This window comes from Amblyraja radiata, chromosome 4 (genome assembly GCF_010909765.2).
Source record: "Amblyraja radiata isolate CabotCenter1 chromosome 4, sAmbRad1.1.pri, whole genome shotgun sequence".
Classification (NCBI taxonomy): Eukaryota; Metazoa; Chordata; class Chondrichthyes; order Rajiformes; family Rajidae; genus Amblyraja; species Amblyraja radiata.
In genome coordinates, this window is record NC_045959.1 from 52,001,369 (window position 1) to 52,025,233 (window position 23,865).

Sequence of the window (23,865 nt, forward strand, 5' to 3'; positions counted from 1 at the left end):
AGTCTGTAGTCATTATCTACCTTCCAATCCTAAATTTAGTGTATCTAACATGTCTACCAAACCTTTATTACAATAATGTGATTCTACAACATTGCAAACCATGTGGATCAACCACTTAACTAGTTTAAGACCTTTTTTGCAATCTGCATGCTTTTAAATAAAAGTTAATTTACTCTAATTTTAGGAAATACCCTCCCTCATTCTCCATCCCTTCTCTCTTCCCCTCCACTCCAGGGCCAACTAATATCTCTCCTCCTTCCTTCCCACCCCACCTATATCTCTCCCGCTGACTTTCAATTTCACTCTTCTTCTCTCCTTATCTGATACTACTGACACTATTTTGTCTCCTTTTCAACTCCATCCTTTGTCCATCCATCTGCCAATCAAAACCCCCACAATTGTATTGCCTATCCCTTGCCAGGGCTTGTCTCACCACCACCTTGTTTCCAGTTTTTCTCGTCCCCCCCCCCCCCCACCCCCACCTCATGCTACAGTCACTCAGAACCGTCCCGACCCAAAACCTCGTCTGACCATGTCCTCCAGAGATGCTCCCTGATCCTCTGAGTTACTCCAGCAGTTTGTGTTTTGCTGTTTTTAAACAATGGTATGTGGTCGTTCATTTGCGTTTATTAGCTCCTTTCATGTACGTACCAACCTTTAACTTATTCTTTTCTTCAGGAAACGCCTGGAAGCATCGGAGACGAACTGCTTTGGAAATGAATTATACAGCGTAACTTTCCAAAAGAAGGGTGAATACCCGCTCTTTGGCTGCCAATATGATTTTAACTTGGAAGGAGTAGTCAATGTCCCTGAATTCCTAGTTTACTTTCCATTGTTTGAAGAGTAAGTTTTTCATCTGCATCATAGTGTCAGTAGAACAATTGTTTCAAAACTAGCAGTGCTGAACTACCAATATTAGATCATTGCATTTACTTCTTTGGAAGTACAGGTATCTATAAAAATTAGTTTGGTTTCATTGAGATATCACATTGTTCTAAAACTGCTATTTTGGAGGGGGAAAAAATGTAAGCCTTTGAAGTTATTGCCTTGTGAGGAAATGACTTTTAGTTCAAATTTCACTATCATGCTTTAATTAGACACTATGTGTGGGAGTAACTTAGCAGGTTACGCAGCAACTCTGGAAGAACTTGTATAGGTGACGTTTTGTGCCGGGACCCGAAACATATCCTATCCATGTTCCTGTTCTGCTGAGTCAATCCAGTGTTTTTGTCTCTTTTTTTATAAACCAGCATCTGCAGTTCCTTGTTTCTATGTGTTTTAATTAGATTTTGTTTTAATTATGTGCTGAGTATCAGTAAAATATATTTGAATGTGATTAAAAGATATTATTTGAAAATGCACTTGGGGAAATTTATCATTTACTCTGTTAAAAGCAGCACTGCTTTTGCAGTGTAAAAATTAAAAAATATATATATATGGTCCAGGGTACTGTATTGCAGTATTAGCAGATGCATCCAGATAGATAACTGTCGTTCTTAAAAATCCCTTTGAAATGTTGTGCTGTGATATACTCACAGGAGAATCAACTGTTGAGGTTGGTGCAGTTAAGACTGCACCTTTTGCAAGATGGGATGTTGTCAGATTACTTGCTGGTTTCCTTCACTATCAAAAGTATTTGAGATTGACTTTTGTCATTTTGGGGATCTAAGGAGTTACTATATTGAGCTGAGTAACAGCAGGGTTCATGGTTTGATTCAATTTGGTGGTTTGTGGTGGGTATATGGAATGAGCTGCCAGACGGTAGTTGAGGCAGATAAAATATCAACATTTAAGAGACATGTGGACGGATACATGGATATGAATGGGTTAGAGGGTTGTGGGGCAGGTGTGGGCAATGTGACTAGTTTAGATGGGGCATCTTGGTGGGCATAGAAGATTTGGGCTGAAGGACTTCTTTCCACACTGCAAGACTCTGACTTTTCCACTAAGATTTTATTTTCATAGAATCATAGAAAAGTACAAATTTTCCCTTTCAGCCTATATCGACCGTGTTGACCATTCACTCCAGAGATGCTGCCTCACCCGCTGAGTTACTCTAGCATTTTGTGTATACCTTCAATTTAAACCAGCAATTTAAACCAGTTCTTTCTTACACATGATGCCTATTTACGCTGATTTGCCTGCATTAGGTCCATGTCTCTCTACCTTTCCTATCCAAGTACCTTGACAAATGCTATTTTAAATGTTGGGATTGTGCCTCCCTCCCTTCATTGACTCATACAGCAGCCTGTTATAGGGAATCACCACGCTCTATGTGATCTTACCCCTCAGATCTTTTCAATGTCTCCCCTCTCATCTTAAACCTGTCTTCTATTTTTACCCAGGATCCTGGCTACCTATTTATCTATACCTATCATGATTTTCTAAACTTCTGAGGTCCCCCCCTCAACTGCCTATGTTCTGTTCCAATTTGTTATGTTGTTTGGCTTTTCAATAGATGTTTAATAGATGATAGCATTTTTAATTGTATTGCATTTAGGTATTTTATGCATAGTTATTATTTTAACACAATTAGCACATAATTACAATGATTTGATGGCAGATTTCTAGAGGATTAAAAAAAAGTTATATAGCACAAGAGCAGGCCCTTTGGCCCACAATGTCTGTGCTGAACATGATGCTAAGACCAACTTTTATCTGCCTGCACATGATCCATATCTTTCCATTCCCTGCATATCCATGTGCCTGTCCAAAAATCTCTTAAATGTCAATATTGTATCTAAATGAAGTTTGCAGGGAGACCCGATGGAAGTATATAAAATTATGAACAGGTCAGAATCTTTTTCCCAGGATGGAAAAATCTAATACTAGAGGGCATAGCTTTTTAGGTGAAGGGGCAATGTTTAAAGCATATGTGCATAGCAAGTTACTTTTACACTGGGTGATGAGTGCCTGGAATGCACTGCCAGGGGTGGTGGTTAAAGCAGATATGTTAATGGCATTTAAAAGATGTTTGCAGTGGCATATGGATAATAGGGATTAGAGGAATGGTTCATGTGCAGGTTGATATGTAATGGTCTTGGCATCATTAGTGGTCTCCTATTTTTAATTTGTGTTTCTGTGATGTCTTTATTATTTATTTAATTCTGATTATATGTTTATATTCCTGTTAACCTATGTAAGGTGTCCTTGAGATGTCTGAAAGGCGCCCAATAAATAAAATTTATTATTATTATTATTATCATGTTCGGCACGGACATTGTGGGCTGAGGGGCCTGTTCTTGTGCTGTGCTGTTCTATCTTCTATATAATATGTGAATAATCCAGCCTAACAGAACATTATGGGTATGAATACATTGGCCCACAAACTCCTTGCTACAGACGACTGTTTCAATGTGTTGATAAATCAGGATGAACGGTAAGATATCAGATCACCAGTACTTGAATCCCTTTACCATGTGTGATGGCCTCTTTAACAGCTTTTAAAGCTGCTGCTTGTTTGTTGTTCATTGTCCCGTTTCTTCTCCCTAGGATGGCTAAACGACACAAGATGAAGCTAGTCTTAAAAAAGACTTTTGCAGAATTTTTCAAAGACAAAGTCCAGAATCCAGAACATAAAATGCTATTGAAGAAAATGAAGTCATTAGAGGTAATATGAAATATTGATGGTGATTGGCCTTCGTTGTGTCGGGGCCTATTTTAGTAGAGGGATTTTTTGAATTACCTATTCCACTTTGCTTAAAACGTTTGGGATGTCTTGATGCATAAATGAATTTCTCCAGCTGCTCCAGTTTCCTCCCACATTCCAAAGATGTGTTGGTTTGTAGTTTAATTGGCTTCTGTAAATTGTCCACTGCCTCGGATAGAACTAATGTATGGGTGATTGCTGGTCTGCGCGGACTCGGTGGGCTGAAAGGCCAGTTTCCAAACATATGTCTAAAGCATCTGGAGAAAATCCATGCGTTCACAGAGAAAGTACAAACTCCACACAGACAGCATCCTTAGTCAGGATCAAACCCAGGTCTTTGGCACTGAAAGGCAGCGACTATACCGCTGCACCATTGTACCGCCCAAATGTATTTACCGTTCTGGTAACATCTAACCTTTGCCACCATAATCTGTACTGAGTTGTCAGTGACTCCCTAACTTTTTTTTTTCTAAACATATTTATTTATAATTGTTTATTTTAAAATTGTTAAGAGGTATCCTAATTGCAATGATCATTAGAGTAAGTTATAACCTATTGATCATTAATTTATAAAAATCTTTAAGTAAGTTGCCTTCTCATACTTATTTTTGATGTGTATATTATACAGCAATATCCCATTCCAGAGCGCAGTGCCAGTTTGGGGTCTAATAAAGATGATTATGAACATGCAGAAGATTACCTGAAGAACCCACAAGCAAAGCCACCAATTGTAAGCTGAGTCATGGTTATTTTTAGCCTAAGTGGTTTAATAAATATGCTGCATATTTTTCATAGTTTGTAGTCAATTGACTTCACTAGTCACTTGGCAGGAAAAAGGAGAGATCTATTTTAATTCCTGCTAATCGATAGCTAGTGTCCTGGTGTCCAGACAATAACCTAACCGTGACTGTCAGCGAGACAAAAGAGTAAACACTAAATGGTGCAATAACGCATCTGGTCAGACAGCACCTCTGGACAACATGGGTAGGTGACATTATGGGTCGGAACCTTCTAATGATCAGTCTGAAGAATGGTCCCAACCTGAAATGTCACCTATCCATTTTCTCCAGAGATGGTACCTGATTGCTGAGTGACTCCAACATTTTGTGTCTATCTTTGGTACAAACCAGCATCTGCAGTTCTGTGACAAAATACTTGGTTGTTAGACTAAGGAAACATCTTCAAGATCCATATTGGGGTATCTTGGGACATCCCCCCCCCCCTCATCATTGATCATGACTTTGATTCTAACATTTGAATTAATGGCAATTTTATATTTAAACATAAGGTGCATATGGGATAAAAGGAGCAAAATATTTTAAATATTGGTTAATAATGATTCCTGGAATATCATATGATTTTTTTCTATTTGACCTTTGTCATTACTAAAATTGTTTTCTTGTGATTTGCTTCGCAGGGCACATTAAGCAAATCTGAATGGGAGGCTACAAGTAAGTATAAAATTAAAATGTGGCTGATCTGAAATTGTAAATGAGTTTTACTTCACCTTTCAGTTAAATGAGACACAGTTTATTTTGATATTTTTCTACTTAATGAAAAGGTTACTTTTATAACAATCAAACAGGTTCGCTTCTTAATAAACAGACAACTCACAAACGTTTGGTAGACCAGTTCAAAACTTTACTTATTATCGGCCGATGAAGTGCCAGGGAGAACTCCAGTCAAGTGAGCTATACAGACACTTCACTGTCATTCCACTTCTCCGAACAACAGAATTACATCGTATTATATAGTGTTTTTTTGTCACCTTAGCAGATTCCACAAACATTAGTCATGGTCAGAGGTACAGAGAATAAAGTTTACTCCAGGATGCGTCACATCAAAGGCATCGTGTCATATGGTACAAGGACTTTACATATCAAAGGCATCGGACATTTGGTACATGATATCTTACATATTAAAGGCATCGGCCATTTGTCAATACCCCTTAGTGAGATCACTCTAACTTCCTCTCTTGTCAAATGGTAGACAAATGTCATAGTCATTCATTATCTCAATACACAGCAACCTGAGGCAAGCCTAGACTTGCCTTTCTGTATTAATCTACTGGAGAAAAGCCTGATTTGAGACTAAATATAAGCTGTAACCTAGCCCAAGAACCAATTTAATATCTTATATTTTTAACATAATTCAGCCTTATCATTAATACTTAAGGTTATAAATATTGGAATATTACCAAACTTCTGCATGTTAAAAGTTTCCTTTCAGTGCATCCAGTCGTAAAGGAGGTTGTTGATCTTAGGTTAACATTTAACTGCAAAAGGACTGTAAAGTGGCATTACTTTAAAACTCCACGGTGCAGCTAGTTCTGCTGTAATACAACAACCACATACTTAAGAAACACAGTGTTACAGAGAATCTTATTATAAAGCCAATTGTGTCAATGGGAGAAAAGGAGGTTGAAGGGTAGAGTTTCAGCCGTTATTTTTCCTGCAGGTTTTTCAAATGTGTTTTCAATAGCATTAACTTTATTTTTGTTACTACAAGCTAAAAGTACGAAAAGCTGTGTGCTACATTGCTTAATAGAGTAACATTGTACAAGTGTCGATAGATGCAATTGCTTGTCAATTTCAGTGGATATCCGTGGAGAAAAAAAAATCACATGTGGTTAAAGTGCACATTGTCACATTTTATTAAAGGGAATTTTTAAACATTTTAGAATTGCAGCCGTGTTTATACATTGTTCCCTCATTTCAGGGCACCTTAATGTTTGGGACACATGGCTTCACAGGTGTTTGTAATTGCTCAGGTGTGTTTAAATGCAGGTATAAGAGAGCTCTCAGCACCTAGTCTTTCATCCAACCTTTCCATCATCTATGGAGACTTATTGCTGTTTATCAATGTGCGGACCAAAGTTGTGCCAATGAAAGTCAAAGAAGCCATGATGAAACAAGAATAATACTGTTAAGAGACATCAGCCAAACCTTAGGCTTACCAAAATCATCTGTTTGGGACATCATTAAGAAGAGAGCACTGGTGAGCTTACTAATCGCAAAGGGACTGGCAGACCAAGGATGACCTCCACAGCTGATGACAGAAGAATTCTCTCTATAATAAAGAAAAATCCCCAAACACCTGTCTGACAAATCAAAAACACTCTTCAGGAGTCGGGTGTGGATTTGTCACAGAAGACTTCATGAACAGAAATACAGAGGCTACACTGCAAGATGCAAACCACTGGTTAGCCGCAAAAATAGTATGGCCAGGTTACAGTTTGCCAAGATGTACTTAAAAGAGCAACCACAGTTCTGGAAAAAGGTCTTGTGGACAGATGGGACGAAGATTAACTTGTATCAGAGTGATGGCAAGAGCAAAGTATGGCGGAGAGAAGGAACTGCCCAAGATCCAAAGCATACCACCTCATCTGTGTAACATGGTGGTGGGGGTGTTATGGTCTGGCCATGTATAGCTGCTGAAGGTACTGGCTCACTTATCTTCATTGATGATACAACTGCTGATGGTAGTAGCATAATGAATTCTGAAGTGTATAAGTTCATTTAAATGCCTCAAAACTCATTGGCTGGCGGTTAATTCTACAGCAAGACAATAATCCAAACATGCTGCTAAAGCAACAAAGGAGTTTTACAAAGCTAAAAAATGGTAAATTCTTGAGTGGCCAAGTCAATCACCCGATCTGAACCCAATTGAGAATACCTTTTATATGCTGAAGGGAAAACTGAAGGGGACTAGCTCCCAAAACAAGCATAAGCTAAAGGTACACAAAAAAGCTGGAGAAACTCAGCGGGTGCAGCAGCATCTATGGAGCGAAGGAAATAGGCACAGTTTCGGGCTGAAACCCTTCTTCAGACTGAAGAAGGGTTTCGGCCCGAAACGGTGCCTATTTGCTTCGCTCCATAGATGCTGCTGCACCCGCTGAGTTTCTCCAGCTTTTTTGTGTACCTTTGATTTTCCAGCATCTGCAGTTCCTTCTTGAACACAAGCATAAGCTAAAGATGGCTGCAACACAGGCCTGGCAGAGCATCACCAGAGAAGACACCCAGCAACTGGTGATGTCCATGAATCGCAGACTTCAAGCAGTCATTGCATGCAAAGGATATGCAACAAAGTACTAAACATGACTACTTTCATTTACATGACATTGCTGTGCCCCAAACATTATAGTGCGATGAAATGGAGGGGACTATGTATAAACACTGCTCTAATTTCTACATGGTGAAACTAAAATGTATAAAAATGGCCTTTATTAAAATCTGACAATGTGCACTTTAATAATATGTGATTTTTTTTTTTCTATTACAAATCTCAAATTGTGGAGTACAGAGGCAAATAAATAAATGATGGGTCTTTGTCCCAAAAATTATGGACGGCACTGTACCTGTAATAAATGGGCAGTCATTAAATTTATATGTGATAAATTTAGTAGGGACTGAAACTCTTTGTATTCTGCTGCAGCCACTAGATGGCACAGGTACTTTACAATAGAGATAAGGTATTTATTTGGTCAGAGGGTGATGAATCTGTGGAATTCATTGCCGCAGTTGGCCATGGTGGCCAAATCATTGGGTATTTTTAAAACTGCGATTGATCGTTTCTTGATTAGTAAGGGCATGAAAGGTTACAGGAAGGCAGATGAATAGGGTTGAGAGGGAAAAATAGATCGATCATGATCAAATAGCAGAGCACACTCGATGGGCTGATGGCCTAAATTTGGTCCTATATCTTATGTGCAGTGCACATGTTCAAATAATACAGTTTATTTGCCTCACACTGGATCCACGTCTTTGTAATGGGCCGATCAGAACTGCAGGCAATACTCCAAACGTGGCCTAACCAGAGTCCTATAGAACTGCAGCAAGATTCCCTAACTCTTATACTCAGTGTAGAAACAAAGATCCACAGATGCTGGTTGATACACAGTGACTCAGCAGGGCAGGCAGTATCTCTGGAGAACATGGATAGGTGACTTTTCAGGTCGAGACCCTTCTTCAGACCCTCATACACTCAGTGACCCGACCAATGAAGGCAAGCATATCATATGTCTGCTTTGCCACTATTTCCGTGTTGCCACTTTTGGGGAGTTATGGACTTGTTCTCATTCCATTGACTTTAAGTGGTCTTGGGTTTAATTGTATATTATTAACGGTCCTTTTTGTATATTTTCTTCTCAGGCATATACTTGGTTTTTGCATTTGAGAAACAGGCATAAGCAAAACCTCCATTTGCTTTTGGTGAGAACTTCGCTGGAAGCTGAGGATATGAAATTCTAGTCAAGTGACGTGACGGCAGAAGCTGACCTTTTGAAGATGGTTTTGAAGACAGTAGTTTAAGTATGCCTGGTGGGCATGGAGGCTATTTTAGATTGTGGATTTAAGATGAAGTCCTTAGCAATCGGCTCCGAGCTGTTAGATGCACAAGAAACAATGTCTTGACGGAACGTATCATTTTTATAACTTTCTTTGTACTATACTTATGTTTTAGTTGCAAGTATTTTTTTCTGTTAAAACATTTTTGGATACTGAACTTTTTACTTGGGATGTCTTTTCAAGAAATTGGAAAAAAAGTTCTCACTGCTTCTTTGGGTTTTTAAATGTATATGGGACAGGGCAGCATAGGTAATTTTATTTGTTTTCTGTCGGGGAAAAAATCTGACAGTTAAAATGATATACTTCGGCCATCTTGCGATGTAATCAAATAGCAATTTTGATCCCTATCTCCCTGTATCTGCTTTATTAGTGGTCGAGTGGTTTCTCCACACACACTCTTTATCTGGATCAGCTTCGGTAGAAGTAAAACCATAGAGCAGCCAGAAACTTTTTCACAATTCAACATGATCATGGCCTATTAAAAATGATTCTTATTGAGTCATTTTTCTGTTTTGTTTCCCCCCCCACCCTTCTTAGTCCTTCTGTCTTGTTTCCCCCCTCACTTTAAACCGATGTCCTCTGGTTCTCGATTCCCCTACTTTGAGCAAAAGACTCTGTGCGTTTACCCAATCTATTCCTCTTATGATTTTCTACACTTCTATAAGATCACCCCTCGTCCTTCTGTGCTCAAAGGAATAAAGTCCAAGCCTGCTCAACCTCTTCCTATAGGTCAGGACATTGAGTCCTGGCAACATCTTTGGAAACTGGCCCTCGAGTCTTGGCACCATCCTCCTTTCATAAGAAAGTCAATTTTAACTTTTTCCTCAAAAATTACTATATAGCTTTTGAAAGATCAAAATCATCTTCTTGTACCTTGGTTCCAACCTTGGGCATCATAGGTCAATGTCCAATGTAGCAACAGTGGGAAGATAACATTTTCCACATCATAAAGCTTTTGATTAATTTCTCGGCTGCTCTCTTTTCAGTTTTGCAATCTACTGACAAGTAGATTTTATTCCCCTTACTTTCCTTTAGAGTGCTTAGCAAACATGAAATCCTTGTGGAACATCATGCCCATGTTCTTCAATTTCAACATGGGAAATTATTCATGACTTCCCTGTCTCCAGTAGAGTTCTTTACTCTTGTGGCCATTCCATCTTTAAATGCCGGCTTCTCTAAAGTCAGTTCTTGTTTAAAAACATTTTGATGGTCTCAATGTATTATCTTGTGTGTTTTCCTTATAGAACACAAAGACAGTCAAAAGTAATGCAGTAAATTAATTGTGGCCAGGTGTCTGAATAAACAACTTTTGTTTACTCCTTATGAATGTTTCAAAGACTCTATGACATCCTGTACTTTCTGTTGAAGCAAATTGATATTAAGATCGATTAATTATATGCTGTTACATTATTTTTTGCCTCTTTAAAACTATATTTCCTCATGGTTAAATGTAGCAGTTGGCACTGGGATCATTAGTCTGCCGTTTCCTTTTGGTGGTGTTGAGGTTGAGCTTTACGGCGCTTGAGACCCGGGTTCAATCCTGACAATGGGTGTTGTCTGTATGGAATTTGTACGTTCTTCCTGTGACTGGGTTTTCTCCGAGTGCTCCGGTTTCCTACTACATTCCAAAGTTGTACAGATTGGTAGGTTAATTGACTTCAGTAAAATTGAAAATTGTCCCTAGTGTTTTGGATAGCACTAGTGTACGGAATGTTTGCTGAGTTTTAAGGAGAGTGGATAGTTTTAGTTTTGTCGATACAGCATGGAAACAGCCCCTTCGGCCCACTAAGCCTGCGCAAACCAGTGATCACCTGTATACTAGTTCCATCCTGTACACGCTAGGCACAATTTACAGAAGCCAATTAACCTACATACCTGCATGTCTTTGGAATGTGAGAGGAAACTAGAGCTCCCGGGGCAAAACCACACGGTCACCGGGGAAACATACAAACTCCACATCGACCCAACCTGTCAGGATCGATCCCGAGTCTCTGGCGATGTAAGGCAGCAACTCTACCGCTGCGCCACAGTGATAGGCTGGAATATTTTTTTTCCTGGAGCATAGGAGGCTGAGAGGTGGCTTTTGAGGTACATAAAATCATGATGGGTACTGATAAAGTGGATGGTCACAGTCCTTTTCCCAGGACAGGGGAGAATAAAATTAGAAGAGATTGGTTTAATATGAGGATAAAGATTTAAAAGGAGCATATTTTTTCAGCACAGCGGATGGGTATGTGGAAAGAGCTTCAATGCAAAGTGATTGATGAGGATCCAATGACAGTAGAAATGAGGAACTGATTTACAAACTAGGACACAAAGTGCTGGATGAACTCTGTGGAACTGGCAGTATCTCAGGAGAATATGGATACATGGAGTTTTGGTACCCTTCCTCAGACTGATTGGGGGGGGGGGGGGGGGGGGGAGGGGAGGCAGATAGACAGGTAAATAGATAAGGTTTGGAGGGATATGGACCAAGCTCATGAAAATAGGTAATGGGGAGTTAGGCCATGCAGGGATGCTTTGCTGCATTGTAAGAGTGGTAGAATTGCTGCCTTGTAGCGCCAGAAACCTGGGTTTGATCCTGAATGAGTCCCGCTGCCCACCCGAGGACGTCGCAGCGGCCTCTGCAGTCCGTCTGTCTTTTTTTATTTTTTGTCTCGTTTAAATGTAGTTATAGTGTTTTTTTTTAAACTGAGTATGTGTGTGGGGGGCGGGGGGTGGAGGGGAAAACTTTTAAATCTTTTCCCTATACGGAGAACCCGACCTTTTCTTTGTCGGGTCTCCATTGTCTTTGGGGCCGAGCACCGTGGAGCGGCCTCCAACCGGAACGACCTGGGGCTCCAGTCGCGGAGCCTGCGGACTTACCCACCATCGCGGAGCTGGCCGAATTCGGAGCGGGAGGAGCTGTGGTGGCGCGCTGCTGCAGCCCGACCCCGGAGATTCGGAGGCTTCAATTGCAGGTCTGGTGGACAGTGACACCGGGAGCCCACGGGTCCCTGGTGGGAGACCGCTTTTTGGGGCTTCCGCAACGGCGACTTTTCTCACCCGAGTTGCGGGGTTGAAAAGTACCTGGACAAGGCCTTACATCGCCCGGCGCGGCTTTAACGGCCGTGGGACCTGCTAGCGCCCGCCGGGGGCTCCAACACCAAGACCCGGAGCGTGGCCTTGCATCGCCCAGCGTGGCTTTAATGGCTGCGGGACACTTACCATCGCCCGCCGGGGACTTTGACTCTGACATCGGGAGGAGTGCAGGGGAGAGATAAGACTTTGCCTTCCATCACAGTGAGGAGGAGATTCACTGTGATGGATGTTTGTGTAGATTGTGTTGTGTCTTGGTTCTTTTTTCTTGTGTGTATGACTGCAGAAACCAAATTTCGTTTGAAACTCAAGAGGTTCAAATGATAACAAATAAATTGTATTGTATTGTGTATATATTGAATACGGGTGCTGTCCACGGAGTTTGTATGTTCTCCCCATGACCACGTGGGTTTTCTCTGAGTGCTTCAGTTTCCTCACACACTCCATAGACGTACAGGTTTGTAGGTTATTTGGCTTGGGTAGAAATTGTCCCTAGTGTGAAGGATGGTGTTAGTATATGGGGGCTGGTCGGTTCAGACTCGGTGGGCCGAAGGGCCTTTTTCGGCGCTATATGTCCAAAGTCTTAGAATGACTGGTAGACACGAAATGCTGGAGTAACTCAGCGGGACAGGCAGCATCTCGGGAGAGAAGGAATGGGTGAGAAGGAATGAGAAAGGCATGTCATTTTGTATTTCTAGTGTATATGAATAATATATAACAAGCAATGCCTTTCTAAATACAGGTAAATCTTGCTCCACAGAATCCCCTCCATTAACTTTCCCACCATTGATGTTCGGCTCACTGCCCTGTAATTCCCTGCCCTATCTTCTCGGACTCCTTAAAGGTAGAATGTTAGCCAGTCTTGCGGTAACCCAGCCTTGTCGAACAAAAATATTAATATATTCCTGCCATGACCTTGGCAATTTCTTCCCTTGTTTCCTACAATATCATATAACATAGAACAATAAAGCAAAGGAACAGGCCCTTCAGCCCACAATCTTTGCACTGACACATAATGCCTAGTTGAACTGATTTTGTCTGCCTGCAAATGATCCCTTCATTCCCTGCAAACCCATGTGCCTATCTAAAAGCTGCTTAAACGCCACCATGGTATCTGCCTCCACCACCACTCCTGATAATACGTTCCAGGCTCCCACACTCTGTGTAAAAATAGGACATGTCCTGCACATCTCCATTATATTTTCCCCCTCACCTTATAGTAATGCCCTTGTGTTGGACATTTCCACCCTGGGAGGAAAAGATTCTGACTTTCTATCCTATGTATGCTTCATAATTTTATATACTTTCTATACTTACTATATTCTATAGTTTGTAAGCCTTATCTCGGAGAAAAGTTTTCTATCCATCTCCTCAACTGCCAAGTCCCATTTGAGATTCTTTTATGAGGGCTGCAAAACACACATGTTTGGAATGAACTACATTAATTATTTGTGAAGGAAGGAACTGCATATGCTGGCTTATACAGCGGAGAGACACAAAATATTGGAGTAGCTAAGCGGGTTAGGCAGCATCTCCGGAGAACATGGATGGGTAACATTCTGGGTTGGGAGGGGCCCTACAAGGGTCTGAAGACGAGTCCCAAACCAAAACGTTATCTATCTATGCTCTCCAGAGATGTTGCCTGACCTGTTGAGTTCCACCAGTACTTTGTGTCTTTTTTTATGTAAAGGAGCATTCTGCAGTTCCTTGTTCAGAATTAAATGACATGGGTGGATAGGTTTTGCAATCAGCAGGGACATTGGGATCCTGGGATAAATTATCAAAGCTTCAGAAATCTCCATGGAAAAACCCAAAGAAGGTTAAGACACAATGTGCAATGAAGGAGGTTCTGAAGAAGATGTCTTGACTCGTCACCTATGAATGTTCTCCAGAGATGTTGCCTGACCTGCATTACTTGTGCAATGTCTGATGTGCAAAGACAACATCTTATCTACATCACATTGGATGCATGCTGTTTGTTGATCCTGGGCCTTTACCATGGAATTATCTTTGCAATTCTGTAATAAATGGCGAGTCTGAAATTCATTGCCACAGAAGGCTCTGGAGGCCATCAATGGATATTTTAAGGCGGAAATTAATAATTTCTTGATTAGTAAGGGTGTCGGGAATAATGGGGACAAGGCAGGAGAATGGGGTTTAGAGGGAAAGATAGATCACTCATGACTGAATGGCGGAGTAGACTTGATGGGCCAAATGGCCTAATTCTGCTCCTTGAACTTATGAAATGCACCATCAGTTCATGCACCACCTTGGTGCTTGTAAAAGATGAAAAAATATTAATTCTGCAGGTGTTGCTCATAAACTGAAGATAATTAAATAACCATCTGTGAAGAAACATGGAACAGCAAAGAATTCTGCTAATGTAGCTGCCTCAAGTAATTAGGTCTTTGTCGAATGCCAACAGGCCTGAAACTAATGATACACTCACTAATTACTTACACTAATCACAAGAGAAGGAGATAGTGAATGGATCTCTATAACTGATTTTCACTTAAATGATTTTAAGAATAACTGCCATGAGCAGGATCTTGTGGGACTGCTCAAAAAAAAAACTTTTAAGATTAAGATAAAAAGGAACTGCAGATGCTGGTTTACAAAAAAGACATAAGGTGCTGGAGTAGGGTGAGGCAGCATCTCGAGAACATGGATAGGTGATGTTTTGGGTCGGGACCCTTTCTTCAGGCACCTGTCCACTGCCAATCCACCAATGAAAACTGGAATGTGGTCTCTCAAGTAAGGGTCTGAAGAAGACCCAACCAAAAATGTTGCCTCTCCATATTCTCTTGGGTTGTTGCCTGACCTGTTGAGCTTCTGTATCTTCCCATGTGGTCTCCTAACATCCCTTCTCTGAAGTCAATGAATTGCTCCTCTGCATTGCAACCTTTCCATCTTCGAGTGTTCAGCCCATACTGAACGACATGCCCCATCTACACTAGTCCCTGCGTTTGGCTCGTATCCCTCTAAACCTGGCCTATTCCAACTTTTAAAAGTTGTGATAGTACCTGCCTCAACTACCATCTCCAGCAGCTCATTCTATATACCTACCACCCTTTGTGCTCCTCAAGTTCCTATTAAATTGTCCCCGTCCCCTTCCCTCACCTTTAACTTATGCCCTCTGGTTCTTGATTCTGTAAATTGGGTTGTGATCTCCAGCAAATTGTCTCTGTTCAATTTTCCAAATACTCACTTTATGTCCTAAAAGTAAACATTAATTAGAAATCAATGGATAGGAAAGGTTTCTCTTGGTTTCTCTAGATTCTTTCTCAGATGTACGATGAGTACACTTGACCTCATTTTCCGATCAGTTTGGTTAGTCCTCCAAACACTTTCAAGTCTCTAATGTACAGTTGCACATTAATCAATATCTGCTTCAAGCAAATGGTGGGAAGATATAGAGGGAGTGCAGAGAAGGTTCACCAGACTGATTCCTGGGATGTCAGGACTGTCTTATGAAGAAAGACTGGATAGACTTGGTTTATACTCTCTAGAATTTAGGAGATTGAGAGGGGATCTTATAGAAACTTATAAAATTCTTAAGGGGTTGGACAGGCTAGATGCAGGAAGATTGCTCCCGTTGTTGGGGAAGTCCAGGACAAGGGGTCACAGCTTAAGGGTAAGGGGGAAATCCTTTAAAACCGAGATGAGAAGAACTTTTTTCACACAGAGAGTGGTGAATCTCTGGAACTCTCTGCCACAGAGGGTAGTCGAGGCCAGTTCATTGGCTATATTTACGAGGGAGTTAGATGTGGCCCTTGTGGCTAAGGGGATCAGAGGGTATGGAGAGAAGGCAGGTACGGGATACTGAGTTGGATGATCAGCCATGATCATATTGAATGGCGGTGCAGGCTCGAAGGGCCGAATGGCCTACTCCTGCACCTAATTTCTATGTTTCTATGTTTCTAAGATAAAAACCATTGATTCCGACCACCTCATCTCCCGTGTTACCTTGGCAGAAAGCGATAATACGAAACCATGCCTTGAGGTGTCCATTTGCAATGAGTGCTGTTTTTCCAACGAAGAAATGCAACAATTCTATACTTGTGGTTCACAGGGCTTCTATACATCTGCTGTTTCTTAATATCTACATTTTAATAATGAATCCCATTGAATCTTAAATCTTTAAGCAAAACCTCAGCTGAGTATAAGGTTTTAGGAAAATCACGAGCGTGGTAAATCCTGGAATCCAATTTGATTGTGACAGTCTTTTGAAATCTAGTATTTGAGGGTGGCACAGTGGCGTATCGGTAGAGTTGCTGCCTTACAGCGGCAGAGGCCCGGATTCTTTCTCCTGACTACGAGTTTTCTCCGGGTGCTCAGATTTCCTACCACACTCCAAAGATATGCAGATTTGTACGGTAATTTGCTTTGGTAAAATTGTAAATTGGCCCTAATAATAATAATAATGGATGGGATTTATATAGCGCCTTTCTAATACTCAAGGCGCTTTACATCGCATTATTCATTCACTCCTCAGTCACACTCGGTGGTGGTAAGCTACTTCTGTAGCCACAGCTGCCCTGGGGCAGACTGACGGAAGCGTGGCTGCCAATCTGCGCCTACGGCCCCTCCGACCACCACCAATCACTCACACACATTCACACACATTCACACACAGGCAAAGGTGGGTGAAGTGTCTTGCCCAAGGACACAACGACAGTATGCACTCCAAGCGGGATTCGAACCGGCTACCTTCCGGTTACCAGCCGAACACTTAGCCCATTGTGCCATCTGTCGTCCCTAGTGCGTACGATAGCGGTAGTATATGGGGTGATCGCGCTACTTGGCACGGACACGGTGGGCCGATGGGCCTGTTTCTGTGCTGTATGTCTAAAGTCTTGTATTTGATTTAAGGTCGACAAAAATGCTGGAGAAACTCAGTGGCAGCATCTATGGAGCGTAGGAAGACGCGATGTTTCGGGTCGAGACCCTTCTTTTGATGTCGGAGGGGGGTGCGTGGGATTTGATTTAAGTTATTTGTCCTTTCACTACATTGCAATTTATTTCACCAGGCAACTGAACCATCCTACCAACAACTTGTGTGCTGTTCTGAGCTACTATCTTACCTCATTGAAGACCCTCAGACTATCTTCAATCTGACTTTACTGGACTTTATCGTCCACTAAGCGTTATTCCCTTTATCTTGTATCTGTATACTATGGACGGATCGATTGTAATCATTTAGTCTTTACGCTGACTGATTAGCACGCAACAAATTTTTCACTGTACCTCGGTTGATATGACAATGGACTTCACTACTAGGAGTGTAAGAAGCAGACAGGTGGCATTAGATGATTATAAAACGATGAGGTGCAAATTATAGGATAGATAGTCATTCTTTTTCCTGGGGAAAAAGTCTTGAACTAGAGGGCACAGGTTTAACATGTGAGGAAAGAAATTTAAAGGCGATCAGAGAGGTAGTAACATTTTCACATAGAGTGTGGTGAGCGCGCTGCCAAAGAAGGCGGCAGAGGCAAATAAAATTACAACTTTTAGAAGGTGTTTAGTTTCAAGGTTACCTGAAGGGCAAGTTGGTGGATGTATGGAACAAGCTGGCAGGGGAAGTGATAAGAGGATACAGTTACATTGTTTCAAAGAAATTTAGACAGGAACATGGATCGAAAAGATTTAGGAGGAACTGGGCCAAATACAGGTACAGGTCCCCCATCGATTTTATGACAACTGGTGGTCCAGCACTTCCTTTAATCTGGACCAAATTAAGAGAGCGCACTTGAAATCCCGCCCTGAAGTGCCCCCAAAAATTTGGCACCTAGGCCGGGTGAGGTGGCCGATTTCAACCTCATTGGGACTTCCGTGGCCGATCGGTGGGTCGAATTTGACCTCTGCGGGCGAGGCTCTGTAACCCTGGTTTGGGCCGGCAGATCCATTCCCATAGACCCCCTGAGGGAGTGACCTCTGTCGGTCAGCCGGAATGGATAACACGGCAAAGCTCTGGAACCGAGCGAGGGTGCAGGAAAATAGATGGTGGACCTTTAATTGGTACTAGCTCAGATAGACATCTTGATCGGCATGAACACGTTGGGCTGAGGGACCAGTTTCCGTGCTGCAAAACTCCGTGACCGTGACTATGACAATAGAGAAAAATATCTTGTTGCTGCCATGCTAAGATTACTAATCAGTGAGCCAATTTAAAAGATCTACCAAGGAGGAAGGAATGGAAAAGCTCCTTGCTTTATTCCATTTACAAAGGAAGGGTTGCAATTTAGTTGCACTGAGCTAAGAGGAAATATTTCTCTTGAACAAAAATTGTGATTGCAATTTAAAATCCTTTGAAATATTCTAGGACGAAGCTTGGGAGAAATTTCAATTACATAATTATCTGTGTAATTCGGGTAGCTGAATGTACTGAATTCACTAGAAATTTTCATGAAATGTAAATTATTTTAAGGATTTGGTGAAGGTCAATGGTGGGGACCTAAATGAACGACAGGCTCTTATTCACAGGAAGTCACATAACCATTGCCTTGTTACTCGGCAACCCACAATGAGTCATTGGTATTAAGTGGGAGACGGGGATTTTCAAATGAATTAAAACATGCAATTACCACTATGTGTAAAATTAAGTATTTGGAATTTACAGTTTTATAAAAAATAAGTTAAAGGAGGTGTTTTTTATTGAGAAGCGTATCAGTCTAAAGATCAAATTGCCGATGTATTGCAGACTTACAACCCAGTGAAATGAACATTGAATTCTCCTATTTTAGGTAACTACATCACCCTCTCCCTTATTCCTGCACATCCCTCCTCCTTCTTTGCCCCACCCCCTTCCCTGTGCCCCACCTGGACTTGCACCTATTTCTCTCTCCCCCCCCCCCCCCCCCCACACCCCCTTCCTCTACTAAGTGGTTCTTAACCTTTTTCGCCCCATGACCCGATCAGACATTCTTTGTCAGTATCGTGGCCCCCAAAACAAAAATTGGAAAAAAACCCCAGCCTGATTTATGAAAACATGTCTGCCAATACTCAGTCAATGGGATGGCTGAAATTGCTGAGATGGCAGCCATCAGGTTATCAAAACGAGGACGAATGCTCCACAGGCAGCACCTCATGTCAGCGTGCCTTCATTTTCAGTTACCATGGTTGAGAATCCAGCCTCACAGCGATAGGTTGAGGGGGGCTGGACCAATAGGGTCAGGGCCCTCTTTGAAAGAACAGGACAGTCCTTCAGTTTCAGCCAAAACCTGGCAAGCTCTTGTTCCATGAATTCACTCTTGAGCTGCGCATCTTCATGAATTTGGTAAAATTAAACCTTCGCAGCCACGTCAGTATCGCTGATGGCACCGTCTTCAACGGAAAAGGGTCGGACGATCCACTCGTCATGAGAGCGGTCGTCCAGTTCGATGGCTTCATTAATTGCCTGAAGGTGGGTTGAGATCTCTTCGTGGAAGTGACATTCAGCATCTGGCTTAGCATTCAGGAGAGTCGTCATCTCAGGGCGTGTCACCGCCCTGGACTCTTCTCTGGTAAAGGTGAATCTTCCTCCAGAATGTTGCCACTTTGTCACGAGCCGTGTGTAGCATTGGGAGGTTTCCTTGAAGTGACAGGTTCAAGGAATTCACCTCGGCGAAGATGTCAGCCAAATAAGCAACCTTCATCACGAACAGCTCATCCTGCATCTTTTCAGGAAGCTGATTCTCCTTCTCGGTACACCCTCTCTCCAAGAACAGCGCTATTTCCTCTCGGTTGAATCACACGATTGAGAACTTTACCACACGAATGCCAGCGCACCTCTGTGTGGAATATCAGAACAGAAATCACCGCTCATTTTTCACACATCGCTTTGAAGATTCTTGAGTTTGTTGCGGTCCCTCAGATGTGGTTAAACATAGAAACATAGAAAATAGGTGCAGGAATAGGCCATTCGGCCCTTCGAGCCTGCACCGCCATTCAATATGATCATGGCTGATCATCCAGCTCCGTATCCAAACAATCTTCACCACATCTGAAAGCACATCTCGAAGACCAGGAGGGAGAGTCTTCATTGCTAAATCATGGTGAAGTATCATGCAGTGGGTGAAGGAGACATGGGGAGCGACATCCTTCACGAAGGCTTTGAAGCCGGATCTGCATCTGACCATGGAAGGTGCCCCATCTGTACACACCCTGACAAGTCGTTCCCAGCCAAGCTCATGTTGGAAGAGGAAGGCTTCCAGCATTCTGAACACATCTTATCCTCGAGTAGTAGTGGCTAATGGCTCAGAGAACAGCCCTTCCCCGCCAGGTCGCTGTGACCAGACTCCAAATGGAACTTCTCTTTGCCGGGCTTCATGCTCGTTGCTCAAAACCTTGGCACATATAACACATTTCGGCTTGACCACGGATTTTTGAACAATGCTTGTCAAGCCGAACATGGTTCACAACACAAACAGTTTGTATCTGTACACGTACGCGCATACGCGAACAAAATACTGTGTGTGGTATGTACCTTTGTTAGGTTCCTAAAAATGGGCTCAACAAATTGATATGTTATTTATGGCCCCTTCATGACCCCCAGTAAAAACCCCAAATGACCCCCATGGGGATCACGACCCCCAGGTTAAGATCCGCTGCTCTACCTTCACAATTCATAACTCTTCAATCCTTTTGTCTCACACGTAGACAAAAACTGCTGGAGAAACTCAGCTGGTGCGGCAGCATCTATGGAGAAGGAATAGGTGACGTTTCGGGTCGAGACTCTTCTTCAGGGAGAAGAAGCCCGAAACATCGCCTATTCTTTCTCTCCATAGATGCTGCCTCACCCACTGAGTTTCTCCAGCATTTTTTGTCTACTGTCAATTTTTCCAGCATCTGCAGTTCCTCCTTAAACTTTTGTCTCGGCCTTTGTCCAACCATCTGCCAATCAAATAGCCCTCCTAAGCTGAATCGTCCTATTACCTGCCAGGCTTTGACCTGACCCACTGAGTCACTCCAGCTCTTTGTGTCATTTTTGAAGAGGTATCATACTGTTGTCCTAATGCAAAGTGCTGGAGGAACTCAGCGGGTCAGGCGGTATCTATGGAGGGAATGAACAGATGGCACCAGATCACTCTGAAGGGTCTTGACCTGAAATGTCACCTGCCATTGAAGAAGGGTGCTGACCCAAGATATATCTCCATTCCCTCCACAGCTGCTGCCAGACCCGCTGAGTTACTCCAGCACTTTGTGTTTTGCTCAAGATTCCAGCATCTGCAGTTCCCTCTGTCTTCATGCTGTTGCCATACCAACCTTATTCTGTGTTTCTGAGAAGTGGACAGTGTGCAGCAGACAGTCAAATCAACTTTATTTGTCACATACAAGATGTACAGTGAAATGAAAGTGGCAATGCTTGTGGGATTGTGCAAAACAACAGAACAGTATTTACATTAAAATTGGGGGGGGGGCGCAGGACTTTAAATCCCCGGATGCCTGGACTTGACTCAGTCGCTCTGCAAGAACGCGAGGGAGAGGCCATGACTCTCATTCTGCTGTGAATCAACTGAACTGTGAGTGTGCAATGTACTTGAATAAATTATTTGTTAGCCCTTAATGAAAATGAAATGAGTTGTTTGGCCTGCCCTGTGCTTGAAACTGCAATGGCAATGGAAATGAAGTGAAAATGCAATCAGCTGTTTGGCTTGAGCCTGCCCTGTGCTTCAAACTGCAATGGCAATGGAAGTGAAATGAAAATGCAATGAGCTATTCGGCTTGCCCTGTGCTTGAAACTGCAATGGAATTGGAAATGAAATGAAAATGCAATGAGCTGTTTGGCCAGCCCTGTGCTTGAAATAAAATGGAAATGAAATGAAATGAGTTGTTTGGCCTGCCTGAAACCACTAATTTTGGCCCACAAGGCCCCTATTAGCTGAGAAACCAGTCCTTTTTGCCCAAAATGCCCGTATTAGCCCAGGAGGAGCATTTTGGCCCAAAAGGACCATGCCAGGAAAAGTCCAGAAAAAGTGCCTTTCACTGAGATTGTTTTTTTTAAAGAGCCCCTTTGGCCCATCAGGCCTGTACTAGCCCAGAAGCTATCCCTTTGGCCCATCAGTAAGTATTCCCCCTGCAAGTATTAAACATCACCCCGGTATTTTTCTCCCTCCCTTAATTTGCTCCTTGTGAGATCCAGGCCAGCATAGACTTTCCTCCTTCATTGCTGTGAAAGATGAAAAATGTCTAAAATTGATTCTCCACCCTCTTCCCCCATCTCTCTCACAGTCTCTCACCTGTTTTGGGCAGAATTTCTGGCAGTTTCAGAGCTGCCAGCCCACCAGGCCTGAGTGACTGAGCTGCCAGCCCACCAGGTCTGAGTGACTGAGCTGCCAGCCCACCAGGCCTGAGTGACTGAGCTGCCAGCCCACCAGGCCTGAGTGACTGAGCTGCCAGCCCACCAGGCCTGAGTGACTGAGCTGACAGCCCACCAGGCCTGAGTGACTGAGCTGCCAGCCCACCAGGCCTGAGTGACTGAGCTGCCAGCCCACTAGGCCTGAGTGACTGAGCTGCCAGCCCACCAGGCCTGAGTGACTGAGCTGCCAGCCCATCAGGCCTGAGTGACGAAGCTGCCAGCCCACCAGGCCTGAGTGAAGGAGCTGCAAGCCCAAGAATACGTTCGGCCCACAATGTCCATACTAGCCCTCTGGAAACCAGTCCCTTCGGCCCACAACACCCATACCAGCACTCCAGAAAGCCCCCCCCCCCCCCACTGGCCAGAAATATTGGAATTGGCGGAGAGGTGGAATATTGCATTGGGGGACCAACCCTCCCGTGTGAACATGGGATCCAACGAGTCCCACTTAGTCTAGTACTTCTTAAAAGTGCCTCCACTCCTTCTTTCCCTTTCTCTCCCCCCCCCCCCCCCCCCGCACTCTCTAAAGGACTTACCTTACACTGTAGCAGCCATTTACCTCCCTCTTCATCGCGCAGACAGTGCTCCCCCGCTTTCCATGGCCCCCGCCTTCGCTGTGTGTGTGTGTGTGTGTGTTTTTGTTTGATTGATTGATTGATCCAGCTCGGGGTTCGGTCAATACAGCTCGGGCTTTCAACGCGGCCGGTCGATCTAGCTCGAGGCTTTCCAGGCAAGTGCTCTCGAGCTTGAAGGTTGAACACACTCTTGTGGACTCACAGATAAGGTTGCCCAAGTGGGACAGCCCCTTTAAGGCGCTGCCTTGCCTTTCTCACCAGTGTGGCAGTGTGTGTTGTCCATGTCAGATCCTCTGTGATGTGGACTCCCAGGTATTTAAAGCTACTAACACTATCCACAGTAGTCCCATTAATCCCCAGTGGCATGTTCATCCTTGGTTGTTGTGCCCTACATTCCACAATCAGCTCCTTAGTTTTTGTGACATTCTAGAGGAGGCTGCTATCCTGACACCAGAGTGCCAGGTCAGCCACCTCCTCCAGGTAGGCCTTCTCATCATTATCGGAGATCAGGCAGCTAAACCAGTCCCACATGACCTGTTAACACAGAGTACTTCACATCAAGAGGCAAAACGTGATCTCAGACTCTATCCCGAGCAAACTTGCCCACCATTTACACATCGTTGAAAGAATTACAGATCAGGAGAACAGGATTTGTCAGAAGAATGTCTGGTGACAGAATACCAAAGAAAGATAGATATAAAGCCACACTTAGAACACCCCTGGCGAGTTTCATATTGACACATGCCATTGGGAACAAGCATTGAATAGTTTTAGTTTAAATTTTAGAGATACAGCATGGAAACAGGCCCTTCGGCCCACAGAGTCCATGTCGACCACCTGTCACCCATTCATACTAGTTCTGTGTTATCCCAATTTCGCATC

At 43.0% G+C, this 23,865-nt stretch overlaps 1 protein-coding gene across 1 annotated transcript in view; it reads left to right on the top strand.

The window, feature by feature from the left end:
- The window catches only part of rnmt (RNA guanine-7 methyltransferase), a 30,281-nt gene extending 19,964 nt beyond the window's left edge, over positions 1-10,317 (top strand). The window contains exons 6-10 of the mRNA XM_033019440.1: positions 679-843; positions 3,493-3,610; positions 4,278-4,379; positions 5,067-5,100; positions 8,800-10,317. Coding sequence (XP_032875331.1) covers positions 679-843; positions 3,493-3,610; positions 4,278-4,379; positions 5,067-5,100; positions 8,800-8,837 — 457 coding nt within the window. The 3' untranslated portion in view covers positions 8,838-10,317. The remainder of the gene's footprint in view (positions 1-678; positions 844-3,492; positions 3,611-4,277; positions 4,380-5,066; positions 5,101-8,799) is intronic.
- The last annotated feature ends 13,548 nt before the right edge of the window (positions 10,318-23,865 follow it).